Source organism: Oncorhynchus clarkii, chromosome 25 (genome assembly GCF_045791955.1).
Source record: "Oncorhynchus clarkii lewisi isolate Uvic-CL-2024 chromosome 25, UVic_Ocla_1.0, whole genome shotgun sequence".
NCBI classification, from domain to species: Eukaryota; Metazoa; Chordata; class Actinopteri; order Salmoniformes; family Salmonidae; genus Oncorhynchus; species Oncorhynchus clarkii.
This window is the reverse complement of record NC_092171.1, coordinates 11,655,174-11,673,499: the sequence shown is the minus strand read 5'-3', so window position 1 is coordinate 11,673,499 and position 18,326 is coordinate 11,655,174. Positions and strand designations below refer to the sequence as shown.

The 18,326-nt window shown below is 45.7% G+C and overlaps 1 protein-coding gene across 3 annotated transcripts in view; it reads right to left on the bottom strand.

Annotated features, from left to right (window-relative positions):
• Window positions 1-17,940, bottom strand: part of LOC139383558 (estrogen-related receptor gamma a) — a 187,447-nt gene extending 169,507 nt beyond the window's left edge. The window contains exon 1 of one of the 3 annotated variants that reach the window (XM_071128148.1): window positions 17,613-17,940. Coding sequence is in view for 1 of the 3 variants with exons in the window: in XM_071128144.1 (XP_070984245.1) it covers window positions 11,392-11,420 (29 nt within the window). In the remaining 2 variants the exon portion in view is untranslated. Of the gene's footprint in view, window positions 1-11,391; window positions 11,495-17,612 lie in introns of those variants that run through there. The other 2 variants (XM_071128145.1, XM_071128144.1) reach the window with 2 other exon arrangements.
• Between the last annotated feature and the right edge of the window lie 386 nt (window positions 17,941-18,326).

The window sequence follows — 18,326 nt, the reverse complement described above, 5'->3', positions numbered from 1 at the left end:
ACTCCTGTGTTGTCTTGGCTGTGTGCTTAGGGTTGTTGTCCTGTTGGAAAGTGAACCTTTGCCCCAGTCTGAGGTCCTGAGAGCTCTGTAGCAGATTTTCATCAAGGATCACTTTGCTCAGTTCATCTTTTCCTAGATCCTGACTAGTCTCCAAGTTCCTGCCGCTGAAAAACATCCACACAGCATAATGCTGCCACCACCATGCTTCACCGTAGGGATGGTACCAGGTTTCCTCCAGATGTGAGGCTCTATATTCAAGCCAAAGAGTTCAATCTTGGTTTTATCAGACTAGAGAATCTTGTTTCTTTAGGTGTCTTTTGGCAAATTCCAAGCAGGCTGTAATGTGCTTTTTACTGAGGAGTGGCTTCTGTCTGGCCACTCTACCATAAAGGCCTGATTGGTGGAGTGCTGCATAGATGGTTGTTCTTCAGGAAGATTCTCCCATCTCCACAGAGGAACTCTAGATCTCTGCCATCGGGTTCTTGGTCACCTCCCTGACCAAAGTCTTTCTCTCCCGATTGCTCATTTTGGGCAAGGCGGCCAGCTCTAGGAATAGTCTCGGTGGTTCCAAATTTCTTACATTTAAGAATGATGGAGGCCACTGTGTTCTTGGGGACCTTCAATCGTGCAGAAATTGGTACCCTTCCCCAGATCTGTGCCTCGACACAGTCCTGTCTCGGAGCTCCACGGACAATTCCCTCGACCTCATAGCTTGGTTTTTGCTCTGACATGCACTGTCAACCTGTGGGACCTTATATAGACAGGTGTGTTCCTTTCCAAATCATGTCCAATCAATTGAGTTTACCACAGGTGGACTCCAATCAAGGTCTCAATACTTATGTAAATAAGGTATTTCTGTTTATACTTATGTAAATAAGGTATTTCTGTTTATACTTATGTAAATAAGGTATTTCTGTTTATACTTTTTTATACATATGCTACAATGTCACTTTGTCATTATGGGGTATTGTGTGTAGATTGATGAGGATTTATATTTATTGAATACATTTTAGAATAAGGCTGTAACGTAACAAAAATAAGGAAAAAGTCAAGGGGTCTGAATCCTTTCCGAAGGCACTGTAAATGTGTTTACATAGTCTACATACTAACTGAATTCAGACTGTTATCGTGTTTTATGATTTCTCAGGAGCAAAGAGATTCTGCCACATTCTCCACAACAGAGAGAAGTCAATGTGACCCAGAGAGAGAAACAGCAGCTGAGCAGCTATTTTATCTGCAGACTAAAGCATCAACGTGAGTACCATGTAGGTAGTAGAGTGGGAGAAACAGACTGTGCTATAATCTATTCCTTCATAATTATTCACCAGGAGTCAAGACATATCTACACAGCAGAATCGTCGGCCTGTTCGCTTCAGGGTCGTTATTTGATGAATTTCAGATAAACGTTTCCCACAAACACTTTGTTTTCCCTCTATTTATACTGATTATACCAGAAATTAGAACCCCCCCCCCCCTCGCCCTCAAAACAGCCTCAATTCGTCAGAAGAGTTCCACAGGCATGCTGGCCCAAGTTCACTCCAATGATTCCCACAGTCGTGTCAAGTTGGCTCGACGTCCTTTGGGTGGTGGACCATTCTTGATACACACGGGAAACTGATGAGCGTAGCAGTTCTTGACACAAACCGCTGCGCCTGGCACCTACTACCATACCCCGTTCAAAGGCACTTACATCTTTTGTCTTGCCCATCCACCCTCTGAATGGCACACATACACAATCCATGTCTCAATCTGTCTCAAGGCTTCAAAATCCTTCTTTAACCCGTCTCCTCCCCTTCATCTACACTGATTGAAGTGGATTCAACAACTGACATCAGTAAGGGCTCATAGCGTTCACCTGGATTCACCTGGTCAGTCTGTGTCAAGGAAAGAGAAGGTGTTCCTATTGTTTTGTACACTTACTGTATGTGTCTGCCCACATTATTTATTTTATTGTGAACAGAAATGGAAGGCTTGCCTACTTTCTGGAAAGTTCAAATGCGAGGAGAGAGAGAGAGAGAGGAGTTTAGGATTGCGTCTGTCGGTCTGTCTCTGCTCCACATACTCTCTGATGGAGTGGTTATGAATATGCATGAGGGAGGAACTACACAGGTGACACGCTTGACTCCTGTTGTTCTGGTTACGTGAACAAAAGCGAGAGAAGACTGTTTTCTCTCTCTCTGAGGAGGAGGAGGAGGAGAAGGAGGAGGAGGAGGAGGGGAGGGGGAAAAGGAGGGTAGTCCCCTGAGAACACTTTTCTTTTCCACAGCGAGGAGGATAAAACCCACATGCTAATGATGCAACCATTAAAAAAACACTACAGTACACACACCGTGCCTCAGAGAACAGGAGGTACCCGCTTCCACTCCTAAATGTGTTTTAGGGGTAAAAAGAAGTTCCCAACGTTTCCCTGCTCTCATTTAAACCTATTTTTTTCAGAGACGAGGTCAAACTACACAAACACTACACACAACCAATCATGTTCTGTACAAATAACGCACAGATAATATTAAAATATGTTGTAACTCGATCAACCGTGCAAGTCATCTCTGACCCAAAGCGTCTAGACAGAAAATGGTGGAAGTTCTGTATTTTTAGAGACCTCAGGGACAGAGAAGGATTCAATTTCAGACAAATATACACAGGCTCAGTGTGTGAGCTGAAAAGAGAGATAGAGAGGGAGAAGGAGAGAGAGCGAGAGAGAGAGGATAAATTCAGAGTTAGAAACTGACAAATGGAGTGTGAGGGAGAGAGAAGAATTGTTTCTGAGTGAGAAAAAAAAGGGTTGAGTCTGAGAGAGGAAAAAGCATACCTTCAGTCTTTGAGCGATAGAAGGATGGAGTTTAGGGGCAGGTGAAGAGGAGGAGGAAAAAGGGCAGGGAGTAGGAGAGGCCCTCAGGGGCAGGGGGTTAGACAGTAGAGAGAGCTCTAATGTCTTTATTTCAGGTGAGACGGACCCCTGCGTTTATCTGGAGGTCAAAGGGCAGAGGGGAGGTGAGAGAGGTCATAGAGGGCCAGGGACCAGGGGAGGGAGCCTGGGGAGAGCGAGAGGGGGGAGGTGCATGAGAGAGAGAGCGAGAGAAACAGAGTGAGAGAAACAGAGTGAGAGAAACAGAGAGAGAGAGAGAGAGAGAGAGAGAGAGAGAGAGAGAGAGAGAGAGAGAGAGAGAGAAAGAGAGAGAGAGAGAAGTGATTAATGTGTGTGGAGGCAGACCTGAGGTTGACCCTGGGGCTAAAGCACTGGGGCCTAGTGTCATACACATACACACCCACACACACACATACACACCCACACAGGCACACACACACACATACACATACACACACAAACACACACAAACACAAACACCCCCCCCCCCACACACACACATACACCTACACGCACACACACATTCACACACACACACACACACACACACACACACACGTTCACACGTGCACACAACACCCCCCCCCCCCTTCCCGAACACCTACACCCATGTACAAAATATGGGGAGAAAACATGGTCTGTGTTGGGGTATATCTTCAGAGTGATATAAAATGCTACAGTAATGGTATTAGTGATGTAAGACAGAGGGCTGTGTGATATACACTGGCCTCTACTGTAAAGGTCAAGCAGTCTGGGAGAGAAATCCAAGTTACTGAAAATATATTCTAATTAACACAGAAACTAGGGTGTATCCAATAGGGGCAGACTCACACACACATATGGACACACACACGGACACACACACGGTCACAAAATGTGTATTTAAGTGTGCTCTCTCTAATTCTCTTTTTCTCTCTTTCGGAGGACCTGAGCCCTAGGACCATGCCTCAGGACTACCTGACATGATGACTCCTTGCTGTCCCCAGTCCACCTGGCCGTGCTGCTGCTCCAGTTTCAACTGTTCTGCCTTATTATTATTCGACCATGCTGGTCATTTATGAACATTTGAACATCTTGGCCATGTTCTGTTATAATCTCCACCCGGCACAGCCAGAAGAGGACTGGCCACCCCACATAGCCTGGTTCCTCTCTAGGTTTCTTCCTAGGTTTTGGCCTTTCTAGGGAGTTTTTCCTAGCCACCGTGCTTCTACACCTGCATTGCTTGCTGTTTGGGGTTTTAGGCTGGGTTTCTGTACAGCACTTTGATATATCAGCTGATGTACGAAGGGCTATATAAATACATTTGATTTGATTTGTTTTGTATTTAAGAGGGATATTCCATGTGAGGGTTCAAGCGTACAATGAATCTACCTGAAGATAATCTCTCGTGGAAAGCCTACGTAAACACGTATGGTAACGTAGATCTGTCATGATACAACGGGATGCGTGAGATAACAAGCAGCACATGCCTGGGTTTTTCGTGACTCGTCATTTGGACGATTTCGCAAGTGTTAGCAACTTTCGAATTTCGGAAGGGGGGGAGGGGCATTTGACCCCTAGACTTGCCTGTAATTTACAGAGAAAGAGGGTGGAGCTCTTTCTTCCGGTTCAGATCTTCGTTAATTCTCTTCTCTCAATACGTATAGAGGACCACAGTATGAGTCATTGTTCTCATAAAACCTAGCGGTCAAACATGGAAAAGGTTCCATTCATTTTTCCACCATTTATTATTATTTTTTCCTCATAGGGGATTTTAGTAACTCTTCAAATAAGGTCTGTTTCCTGTAGGCTTACCCTGGCGCGACGTCTTGATGACTGTGTAAATCTCTCTAGGTCAAGGTGACTTTTATCAATATATTCGCCTGTATCTACCCCCCCCCCCCCCCCCCCAAATGAAATGCTAATTAGCTGCTAATGTGGTTCTCATAAAGAACTACCAATCCCATGATCTGGACTGCCGAATCAAGGCAAAGGTAAGAATCTCTGGATTAACTATCTAATTATCGACTTGCAGGGATTTGTAGTCTTGCATAATGTCTACTTTGAGGTTAATTAGCATTTTTGAATCTGTGAGTAAATAGAGAGATTGACACGGTTATCAAAACATCACGCCAGGGTAAGCCTACATGAAACACAGCCCTTTTCTTAAGAGTTTTTCAAATTCCCTATCGGAAAAAGGAATGGTGGAAAAACGATTTGAAACATTTCCCTGTTTGACTGCTAGGTTTTATGGGTATTATGACACCTCCACTGTGGGGCTCTATTGGTCCATAACTTATTTGCGCATCAAACCAACTACGTGAGACTTTAGTTCTGGGTTCATCCAGATTGATCTGAAGACAATAGTTTGTGTAGTGAACACACTTGCCATTCATCTGGTAGAGCAGTGTGTGTGTGTGTGTGTGTGTGTGCTTCAGTCTCCAGAGACGTCATAGCCCAGTTGACAGATAAAAACACACTGATTGAATCTGTTTGTTTCTCGGGGGTATTGTTAACCTGTTTAACCGCTTGGCTTCTTCTTCCCTTTCTTCCTTCCCAGGCCCCCTCACAACAAGCTGATAGTCAGATAAATTACATTTGTCAAATGTCTTACATGACATTAGTTGCTGAACCTGTTATTTGATTGTTACAGTCTATGTTTACTCTGGTGAGAATTCCCTGTCGTTGTTATTCTCAGAGTTGATGATGACATTTGTCGTTTTGCTAATTAGGGATTTGCACAGGCAGAGAGAACAAGAGAAAAAGAAAGACAGATATGGAGAAACAGATACCCACATTAACAAATACTCTAGTATTTTATGGTTTAAATACTATAGTATTCACTGTAGTGTTTTTGTAGACTACAATTGTTTACTGGAGTGTACTGTCATATTTACAGATAACTATATTATAAATACTTTGGTAAAGAAAAACTGTATTATATACTGTTGTATTTACTGTAATGTTTTTGCAGACTGTAGTGTATTGTAGTATTTACTATACTGTTTTTGTATATGTTTGACATAGAAATGGAGGCTTTCTCCTTGATGAAACCTGCTGGAAAAATACTAAAACACCACATTTTCCATAACAGGTAGGTAGGTATGTAGGTAGGTAGGTAGGTAGGTAGGTAGGTAGGTAGGTAGGTAGGTAGGTATGTAGGTAGGTAGGTAGGTAGGTAGGTAGGTAGGTAGGTAGGTAGGTAGGTAGGTAGGTAGGTAGGTAGGTAGGTAGGTAGGACTGAGGTCTGAACAGATAATTCAGTGCTGCTCCTCTTTTCTATAACCTATATGGAACACATTACATGGTCTATTCTTGGCATGTAGGTTTCTCACTTATGGTTGGCACAAATTGGGACATGTGGGAGGGGAATGGGCAGGGTATAAGCAAATTAAGTACAGTAGTATATACTATGATTAAAACTGTAGTGTTTTTGCTGACATTTCTGCAGTATTTACTACAGTGTTTATTTTGTGGATAATACTGCAGTATTTACTATAGTATTCTAAAGTATACTCCAAAATTCTACAGTAAGTACCACACATGATCAAGGGATACTACAGTGTATAGCAAAATATTCTACAGTATATTAGTTTACTAAATAATGATGTAAAAATTACTTTAGTGTTCCATAGTAAACTACAGGGTTGGGGTCAATTCCGGTCAATTCATGAAGTACACAAAAATGTCAATTCCAATTCTCTTCAATGCTTTTCAATGAGGAACATTTTGAAATGGAATTGGAATTTGGTTTACTTTCTGAATTGACTGGAATTCAAATGGTGTCAAGAACTGCAACGCTGCTGGGGTTTTCCCCCTCAACAGCTTTCCATGTGTATCAAGAATGGTCCATCACCCAAAGGACATCCAGACACTCTTGACACAACATTGGGAAGCATTGGAGTCGACACTGGCAAGCATCCTCCCTGTGGAACGCTTCCAATATATTGTAGTGTTCATGCCCCAACAAACTGAGGCTGTTCTGTGGGCAAAAGGGGGGTGCAACTCAATATAAGGAAGGTGTTCAGTGTATAGAGAGGGAGAGTGAGTGAGAGAGAGATAATAATAATAATTATAAATCATGAGTCCATGTGTTATGCCATTTTTATCATGGCTGTGAACTGGTCATAGGAGGACTCGAGTGTATTATTGCTGTTATACAACAGGGTTACCAGCATTAAAAAGCTAGATTCTTTCCCAAACCATCCATTTTTTCAACAAAACGTGAAGCTTCATTCATTAACACTGGTTGTCAAGTGCAATTGTAGGCGTTCTATTTGTATTGACTACCGTGTAAAGCAAAACTACCGCACTGGTTGATAGTTCCAGAACTTTGCAGGTTGCTATGGCAGACAAAAAGGGTTGTTAAGGATGCTCTTCCCCTTGCTAGTTAGCCAACTACACAGCTAACACAATCACTTCAGACTGAAGCTGGAAAGACTAGCTACATTTCTTTTAGTTTCACCAGTTATGCTATTGACATCTCTTTGTATATATCCATGGAAATTATGCTGATTCATGATTTCGACTGGCTAAGAAAAGCTGCCTGTCTGTCTCGTCCCGACTCTCGACACATTTGTTATTATGATATTTCAATATCGCAACGACGCTGTAAATGTCGGAGATAATGTCTAGATGCTTTTAACAATGGAGATCAAGTTTATAAATTGCATGGCTGGGCAGATGACACAGCGGATCTGTAAAAGTGGTGGTAGTGGTGCGTTGCTAGGTAATGATGTAAACGATGGCCCTTTTTATGAATGTTGCCATGTGTATGTTGTCTATTATGTCACGGGCAGCGTAGACTCTAACAATGGGAATTCCAAAACACCCGTTGTCTACAAGTTACTGTATATAGTGAGACAGGTAGAGAGAGTAAGATAGTGAGGGAAAGAGAGAGAGAGCGAGAGAGACAGATGGGATGTCATAGTGTTGCTTGGCCGGTTTAGGCTGTCCTAGCAGAAAAAAGAGATGTCGTCTCTGCTCCAATGGGCTTTAGACTAATCCTGGAAATATCTATCATTACATGTCACCTACTGTACGTCTGTTTATCTGCTTCACCTCTCTCTCTCTCTCTCTCTCGTTCATCCACCTCTCTCTCTCTCTCTCCTTCATCCACCTTATCTCTTTCTCTCTCTCTGTCTCTTTCTATACTTTATCTGCTCACATCACACCTCTATCCATCTCTCCATCTCTCTCTCTCTCCCCCCCCATTCTTTCTCCCTCGCTCTCTCTATCTATCTATCTTGGCGTTATCTATCACAGTTTGTCACCTCCGTCACTCGTCCCCAGGGAGAAGGGCCAGTCAGCAGAGTAGACATATGGACTGTGTAACGTATAGACACTTATATACAGTATACTGTGCTGCCTAGTCAAGCACTGCTGGGGTTTAAAAAACAGGAACCAGGGGATGGGAAAAACACGAAGCTCAACAAACTCTCTCCCTTTCCATCCATCACTCTATATGTCTATATTCCATACCCTCAACACAATGCTTCATTTCACCTCTTTCTGATTCACACATTCAGGGGTTTCCCTGGTTAGTCTGTCCGTGTGATTGGTGCACTTTTATATACTAACTTATTTTTTATTTTTTTTTTATTTGACCCCTTTTTCTCCCCAATTTCGTGGTATCCAATTGTTTTAGTAGCTACTATCTTGTATCATCGCTACAACTCCCATACGGGCTTAGGAGAGACGAAGGTTGAAAGTCATGCGTCCTCCGATACACAACTCAACCAAGCCGCACTGCTTCTTAACACAGCGCGCATCCAACCGGAAGCCAGCCGCACCAATGTGTCGGAGGAGACACCGTGCAACCTTGGTTAGTGCGCCCGGCCCGCCACAGGAGTCGCTGGTGCACGATGAGACAAGGACATCCCTACCGGCCAAGCCCTCCCTAACCCGGATGACGCTAGGCCAATTGTGCGTCGCCCCCACGGACCTCCCGGTCGCGGCCAGTTACGACAGAGCCTGGGCGCGAACCCATAGTCTCTGATGGCACAGCTGGCGCTACAGTACAGCACCCTTAACCACTGCGCCACCCGGGAGGCCCCTGCTAACTTATTTTTATGTGTGATTTTGGAGTTTTGCATCTTGTTGATTATCTTGTCTTATGTAAAGCGGCATTTCCCAAACTTTTTTTTTTTCTCTAACACTACACAGCTGATTCAAATGATGAAAGCTTGATGATTAGTTGATTATTTGAATCAGCTGTGTACTGCTAGGGCAAAAAAACGGAATATGCACGCTTTGGGGTCCTGAGGACCGTATTTGGAAAACCCTGATGCAAAGTGACTTTGGGTCGCGCATACTTTTTATTTATTCATTATTATTATTACTTTTAAAAGACAGAGTACAAAGAGAAGGCTAGTGGTAACCGATAATAACCTCTCAGAAAATTACCATGGATGAAAATATGAGTCTTATTTGTTTCAGTTGACTTTAGACCCTGTAAGTTTGATACAATTACGAGCCTAAATAGGCCAAACGTCTTGTTGGTGAACGGTTAATGGGTTACAGAGAGAAATGACCACTAAAACTGCTGAACTGTAGGATTTCAGACCAGAACCATAGAAGGGAAACACAGAGCAGGTCTTCCAATGAGAGAGATACTGTGGAGGTCTGTCTCAAAGGACCATAGCAGGGGGGCAGCTCTGCCGTTTGCCCAACAGAGCACATCCATCCTGGGCTTGAGTTAGGACTACACGCCCCTTCTCCTGACATCATCCTGGAGGTGAGTCTAAGTGTCCTTTGGGGCTACGTGTGTGTGTGTGGTGTGTGCGTGTGCCCGTGTGCGTGCGTGTGTGTGTGCGTGTTGGGGACAGTCAAGCATCTCGGCCAGCGACATGATTCATGTAAATGTCACACTGACAGGAGTTCAAACAGAAAGAACAGTCTGTTCTCCCAAAATACCCCATCAGACTTATAACACTGCAGGACACACACACACACACACACACACACACACACACACACACACACACACACAGGAATGTACACGGACTCGCACAGGCGACGGACTCGCACAGGGGGGGGGGGGGGGGGGTACTGTCACGCCTGACCTTAGAGAGCCGTTTTATTTCTCTATTTGGTTAGGTCAGGGTGTGATGTGGGGTGGGCATTCTTTGTTTTCTGTTTCTATGTTTTGGCCGGGTATGGTTCTCAATCAGGGACAGCTGTCTATCGTTGTCTCTGATTGGGAATCATACTTGGTTTTGCCACCTTAGTTGTGGGTAGTTGTCTCCGTTTGTGCATGTACAGCCTTACGGAGCTTCACGTTCGTTTAAGTTGTATTATTGTTTTGTTGGCGACATTTGCAAATAAAGAACAATGTACGCGCACCACGCTGTCCCTTGGTCCGGTAATTTCCCTGATGATGTTCGTGACATACACAGCTACACAACTACAGTGTGATTCTGATTCAACTCTCTCTCCTTTCTCTGAGTGTCGGTTCAGTCTCTCTTCCTCCACTCATACTGACCAACATAAATAGATCCCAGGTAGGTAGCCCACCTGATATCTGTTTTTCCACTAAACACCAATCCTTTCACTACACTCCTCCATTCACCCAGCATGGCCCCCAGTCACTCCCTAACCATCACCCCTGTCAGTCCAACCCCTTCTCCCCCACCGGCGGATGTGACTCACGCAGGGTTGACATGGTGACCACCGTGGCAATGTCTGACCCCAGGGCGAGTGGGAGAAAACCAGGTCAGAGAGAGGGAGGCAACCAGAGACCTATGATAGTGGCTAGTTATAAAGGTAGGTAGGAAAGAGGGGTGGAGGGAGAAGAGAAGAGATGGGGGTGGACGAGCGATGAAGCGGATCCAAAATGCATCTATGTGAGCTCAGACAGATTGTGTTGACATTTTATTTATTTATTTATTTTCTTTGTAGTTTTTACCCCTTTTTCTCTCCAGTTGGTCGTTACAGTCCTGTCCCATCGTTACAGTCCTGTCCCATCGTTACAGTCCTGTCCCATCGTTACAGTCCTGTCCCATCGTTACAGTCCTGTCCCATCGTTGCAACTCCCGCACGGACTCGGGAGAGCCGAATATCGAGAGCCATGCGTCCTCGGGAAACACAACCCGCTAAGCCACACTGCTTTTTGACACACTGTAAGCTGAACCCAGAAGCCAGCCGCACCAATGTGTCGGAGGAAACACCGTCCAACTGGCGACCGTGTCAGCGTGCACTGCGCCCAGCCCACCACGGGAGTCGCTAGAGCGCGATGGGACAAGGACATCCCGGCCGGCCAAACCCTCCCCTAACCCGGACGATGCTGGGCCAATTGTGCACCGCCTCATGGGTTTCCCGGGAGCGGCCGGCTGCGACACAGCCCGATATCCAACCCGGATCTGTAGTGACGCCTCCAGCACTGCGATGCAGCGTAGACCGCTGAGCCACTCAGGAGCAGATTATGTTGATAATAACAGAACCCTTCAACCCTTCTTACCCCTCCTCTGTCCCCATTCTTTCTCTTCCTCCATGTCCCCTCTGTACCCCACTGGCCCCCTTCTTTCCCCCCCTACTTCCACTCTTACCCCTCTCCTCCAGTCGATGAAGTTTCCATTGCGTTCCTCACGCCATATCACCCAGCAGCACTCTAGGGTCCACCTCACACACACCTTCCTGCACCTTAAAAGCCTAAAAGAATAGACTATTAGCAATTCATACACACACAGACACTCGCCTTGGGCTGGGAAATGGCAATGGAAAAAGGCCTGAGCGGTGGTGTCATCATTCTTCCCTCTCAGTCTCTCCATACCTCACACTGACATTTACATGTAAATACACGTGATAGGTGGCCGCGCTCGGGTTTCAATGAAAATACTAGGGCTGGGACGTGATACACAGGGACAAAAGCCAGGAGCGATCACCACTCTGTATATCACACACACACACACACACACACACACACACACACACACACACACACACACACACACACACACACACACACACACACACACACACACACACACACACACACACACACACACACACACACACACACTCACAGTTACACCTTTGACCCCATTTCACGGCCAAGAAAGAGTCAAGGGAAAATATGACACACACCCACCCACCCTGGTCCCCCCCCCCCACACACACACACACCCCAAACACACACACCCTTGTCCGCCCCCTCACACCCGAAAGGTGGGTTAGGGGAAAATGTGACCGAGCTTAGGTCAGCTGGCAGGCTGATTGAATTATGACAGGCATGTCTTATCGCTGGAGGGGATAGTATAAATCGGCCTCAAGTGGCAACCAGACACCAGGGAGCAGGGTAAAAAGATGGCCACAGGGGTATTTATAGGGACCAACACAACCAATGGGACAAAGGACTCATTGGGGTCACCAGAGGAAAGGATTGAGGGAGCGAGGGAAGAAGGTGAAAGGGGACTGATCATGGGACAGGGACCAATGGATTCCATGGGGTCACCAAAAAGGAGGGAGGGAGGGACATGAATTGACCAAGTATTCCACCGCAGCAGTTGTCATCATGACCCTGACTGTGATAGGTTGGGGCCACAACTGGGTCGTGGTCAGGAAAGCTTGACGGTCAGATGTCATAGTGAAGAAGAGTCAGGAGAGCATTCTCCTTTCCTACAAATGTGTTTCCATTGACCCTTACTTCAAAGTTTCCCCCAAATGTAGAAAGTGAGTGAAGGACGCGAGGAGCGGACACAAGGAAGCAAGGAAAGAGTTATGATATTCTTGAAGAGTTACCAAAATTGATCATTCTTTTCCTAAATAATATGAGATTCAACAAAGGTTGGGGTCACAACTGGGTCGTGGTCAGGAAAGCTTGACGGTCAAAGATGCAGCCTATCTTGCATACCGTAGGGTCCCAAACTGTTTCTCATCGAGCAGTACCGGACAAACAAGAGATTAGTTCTATCAAACAGGCAGGCATTGCTAACTAGGATAAACTGTACACACACTCCAACCCTGCTCTGTGAGACTGTGATGGAATGAACAGGATGATATATGCTGTACGGCTCTCACTCCCTCCCTCACGCTCGCTCTCTCTCTCCCTCCCTCACTCTTTCACTCTCGCTCTCTCTCTCTCTCTCATAGGACAGGTGGTGGCAGGGACAGAATATACGCATACAAAAATATCAAAAAAGGGGCAGAGAGAGAGAGAGAGAGAGAGAGAGAGAGAGAGAGAGAGAGAGAGAGAGAGAAAGAACAAGAGCGAGAGCGAGAGTATGAAGACAGCATGGTCGTTGCCGGTGTTGGAACAGAGGGTTCTTCTCTCCAACAGAGCCAATTCATCTCTCCTTATGACACTGCCTAACTCTCAGGGCTTTCTCTCACTCCTTCCTCAGAGAGAGAGAGAGAGAGAGAGAGAGAGAGATGTATGGTATGATATGATATGATATGGAAAGCGAGATGAGAGTGAGAAACTGGGGATAGAGAGAAATAAGGCTAGACAGAGAGGGCAGAGATAGAGAGGAAGAACGACATAACAAGAGACTAGTGAAAGAGAGAGGACTAGCCAGAAGCTTCCTAGGAGCTATATTCATTTCCCTCCCTGTCAGTTTGGCTGTCCCTCCACCTCTTACCTGTGTTACCTGAATAAATAGCGCGCTCTCCTGTAGCGCCGGGGAAGCGCTGAGGGCTAAACGTGTCCTGGCTAATGAAGCTTTCAGCGTGGGGCTGCTCTGACAGCTGGCGGGGGAGGGCTGGGAACTACACGGCATGAAATAAGGGGGAAAATTGATTAGCAATTTTCATTTACACAGCTAAACAAAAGCTGCTCTGCATATCAGGGGCTGCTGGGTTAAGTGTTGGTGGAGGGTGGGTGGGGGGAGGTAAAAAAACATCCCCCTTCCACCAATGTGAGCTAAAGCCAAAATATGCTATATTCTATATACCCTTTTGTTTGGCAATAGAGAAAGGGGGCTTTTGGGGGAGAGGAGAGAGAGAGAGCGAGAGAGAGAGAGAGAGAGAGAGAGAAAGAGTGAGAGAGAAAGAGAGAGAGAGCGAGAGAGAGAGAGCGAGAGAGAGAGAGAGAGCGAGAGAGAGAAAAGCAGGGTAAGGGGGGAGAGAGAAAGAGAGAAGGGGCACTAGGAGAGAGAGAATACCGCAGCGGCCCGGGGCATGAGGTTGACAGTAAGGGAGGGGTGGGGTGGGGTGTTAAGGTACAAGAGTTCATGCTAGTGGTCCAATTCTGAAAATTAAACCTGGAACAAAAACAAGCCATGAGGCCATTCTGCAACAAAAGGAATGGGAGAAAAACACATCACTCTTTATACACGAACCATCACTCTTAAGTTATTAAAGCCACTCAGTACCGTCACCAATAAAGGGTTTTGCCAAGCCTAATGTGTACGATGTGTTAAGCCCGGCCCAGGCCCATATTGTAGGAAGTGTTTCTTGAAGGGCTTTTGGCAGAACTCAAAGGCACATGATGTTATCAACAATGACCAGCAGCCTGTATCGGTACTCAGACTCAGGACCCACCGCCAACAGAGCTTTCTCCATCATCTCAGAGAGCAGCATAAAACCTCTCTCCTTCTGAACGCATAAGAGGAGGATCCCAAGACTGGCAGCTGGTGAATGAAAAAAAATGGGAAAAAAACTTCTAACCAAAACACTGTACACAACTTCAAATTTAATTTTCTGCAAGATTACACACAATAATTACTAGCTTTATAAAACCCATAACTAATGGCTTCCAATGGGACGATCTATAGCTATCGATCGGCTAACAATCTTGGCTAGGTGCAACACTCTCTCACTGTGGAATGTTCACAGGGAGGAGAGGAGGAGGAAATGAGTTGGTCCCGTGGGGCTCAGTTTGTAGAGGGTGGTGCTTGCAACACCAGGGTTGTGGGTTTGATTCCCACGGGGGGCCAGTGTGTAAAAAAAAAGTAAGGGAATGTACACACTCACTAATGTAAGTCGCTCTGGATAAGAGTGTCTGCTAAATTACTCAAATGTAAATGAGGCGCAGCACAGAGAAAACAAGAGATGCGTTACTATGCACCTTATATATAATAGGCCTATATTCCTTATCTGCTACTGTAGGCAATGACTTGCCTGATTACTGAGGTACTTCCAGCACATAGTAACTAGGGCGTACATGGCATAACAACCACTTAACCTACAGAGTCAACAGACAATCGTATGAATGACATGGCAAACACTAAGACAGACAGAGGTACGCTACATATAAACATACTGTAAAATAATGTTTTGCTTATTATTTACGGTAGCTATCCAACCACATCCCGAGGTCATAATCCTACACTTGATGGCTCGTGAAAAGCGTACTTGGAACTAAGAACTAAAGGTGGTCGCCTCTGAGGAGAGCGGAAGACAGGGGGGGATGAATATTCCCTTGAATGGCTTAATCCAGAGCACCAGTAATCCATGGGATTAAGATTCTAAATACTCCTATTCAAGCCAATTAATTCAATTCATGCAGAGCTGACCGGCTCTGCTCGTGTCATTAAGAGGATGGCTGACTTCATGGGAAACACATCTGTCCCCGCTACATTAATGCACGGGGTCTTCTCCCGACCACGCAGTCAAATCCTGCTGCACTATATACACACACACACTCCACCATGCACAGGAATACATTGAGACGGGGAGGGGAGGGGGGAACCTTAAATTGATGGATACATTATGGCAGTGGAATACTAATGATTGGATCAGCCTGGGTCTAAGTCTACAGGATTTCACTTGGCTTTCACTGGCCGAGGCAAAGCCTGGATTAGAAGTAAATACGGGATTAGAGAGAACAGAGAGATAGACTGGACAAACACACGACTTGAAACAATCCGGAAAGATCCTAAATAGTGACTTTCTCTAATGCTCAGCGGAAAGAGCGAGAGATGGAAAGGGAGAGAGAGAGAGAGAGAGAGAGGGAGAGAGAGAGAGAGAAAAGAACGGAAGAAAGTACAGCTTTCACTCTCCTTTCAGGCTTTAGGCCCCTTCGGCTTGCCTCAGATCACAACAACGATGCCTTCTAAAACCCACTTCCTGCTTGCCGTGACGTCACTGCCTACATCACATGGAGGGGACTGCAGCTGCCTAAGGGATGTGGATCTCTGATTAGTGTGTGTGTGTGTGTGTGTGTGTGTGTGTGTGTGTGTGTGTGTGTGTGTGTGTGTGTGTGTGTGTGTGTGTGTGTGTGTGTGTGTGTGTGTGTGTGTGTGTGTGTGTGTGTGTGTGTGTGTGTGTGTGTGTGTGTGTGTGTGTGTGTGTGTGTGTGTAGGCCAGCAGCCTCTCCCTCTGCATGGGTATTAATAGGGACACACGTCATAGAGAAAGGCCTCAGGCTGGAACCTACCCTTAGGCACTGATCTAGGATCAGCTTCAAAACATAAACTGAACCATTGGAGGGGCAAAACTGACCTTAGATCAGCATTTAGGAGCAGCTTTGATTCAGTCCGGAAATAACCTCAGAGGATACATCGAAAACAGAGTTATCCACAGTGATAAGACTCCCATTGTGAGTATCATGCTAGTTACAGAGAGAGTCTGGCCAACCATAGACCTGGACGTCGTCCTGTTGCTGCCTCCAGGCACCGCGTTCATCCATTCATAATGAGGACTTGGATTCTTAGTACTATCGCTGTCAGTCTAGCGTTTCAGCTTTCCTGAATCCTTTACAATTCTGTAGTAGCAATGGGAATTTATACAAAAAAAATATGTTGATTCAAGCAAGAGGAGTAATTTCTCCATATCCTTCACCTCTCGTCTTAATACAAGCAGTGTTGCCGTGGGATACCAGTTAGCTACAGTCACCCACCCCTCTCACTTTGTATCTGGCCTGACATGGCTCAGTGCGACTGGGCAAAGATGTGGCCAATGACCACTGACTTTTTTAATTATTGAGTGAGTGACCTTAATTGGCTGTTGAAAAAGTCCCACATCATATCGCTCCAGAGAATCTGCTAATATTCTAAATATACATCACACATAGTGGCAGATACTGAGGAGGACCATGATGGCCACATAAGGAATATGGCATTCACATCTAAATTGTGCTTTCATATATCTGTACATTAACATCAGATATACTGCATAGGTTGACGTTTTGGCATATTGGAACAGGATCAGGGATACATTTGGCTTTAATAAAGGAGCAGATAGAGTATCATTTGACATACAGATGTAGGATCTTAATTTGAGCCAGTTTCCTACTGCAGCAACAGGAAATGTGAATTATTATGTGGATACAAGGGAAAATCAAGTCTGATATTTCAAAGTGGAAAATACATACTTTAGAATCCTTTTTAAACCTCCAATACACCACAAGTTTGCATTTCCTGCTGTGCAGAATAATTCGCAACAAAAAAAAGAGTGATCAAATTCAGATCCCACATCTGGAAGGCCCTACAGGTCACCTGCTAGTCTGTCCAGATAACCTCACAATCACAATCTAGATGGCAAACTAACCAAACTGCCCAAAGAGATGGGCTAACCTGCACACATAGGAATTCAATTGTACACATTCGTCTATTACACACACACACACACACACACACACACACACACACACACACACACTTCAAGCTTGGCAGTTTCTCCTGAACCATACGGCGTTTTGTATTCTCCATAATCCCCTGTCAGAAGCATTTAGGCAGTGAAACAATAGCAGCACAACCAACAGCAAGCCCCTTCACTCCCAGCTTGGCAGGTCAGAGTATGAGCAGCAGGTTTCCCCTGCACACACTCACATGCACACGCACTCACACGCACACACACATGTTGCCCTGACTAGGTGCACGTTACTCACAAAGTCTTCCTGGCTTTCTCGAAAGAGTTGTGGTGCAGTTTTCAAGGACACGCTCGTCTGTCGTCTCCCCCTCTCTCTCTTTCTCTCTCTCGTCCTCCTCTCTGTCACTGCAACCACAACAAATGTGAATGTGACGCTCTCTCTCCGTCTCTCGTTCTCTCGTTTCTGCCTCTCTTCTCTCCGTCTGTTGCCACTGGATCAGAGTGTATCTCTGTGTACCGCCAAGCGGGACCTCTCTCTTGGCGAGTGTGGCTTGTGAGAGCAAGGGAGCGACGGAAGGAGGGAGAGAGGGAGGGGAAAGAGAGAGAAAAAGGAGTGCTGGGTGAACTGACCGACTCGTTCCCCTGCCTGTGTACTGGTGCACACACACCGACACACACACACTCTACACAGAACCAGCTACGGCAGGCTCCTATTGCAAGCCTGCAGAAAACAGCCTGCTTTACTGAAAAGCACCAGCATCACATTTCAGGGAAGAGAGAGGGAGAGAGAGACGACTGGGACAGGACAGGACTGGAGAGGAAGTCTCAGGCTACTCAGCGCTACTCGGTCCCCAAAGCCCAGCTGTCTCACGTGAAAAATGCCCCCTAGCTGAATTGAGAAAAGGGCTTCGATAAACAAACAAAGAAACAAACAAATGTCTGTTTAAAGAGAGAGCTTGTGTTTCCTGCCTATGTTGCCCATTGCTGCTTTTTCTGTTTCTTGTACACATCA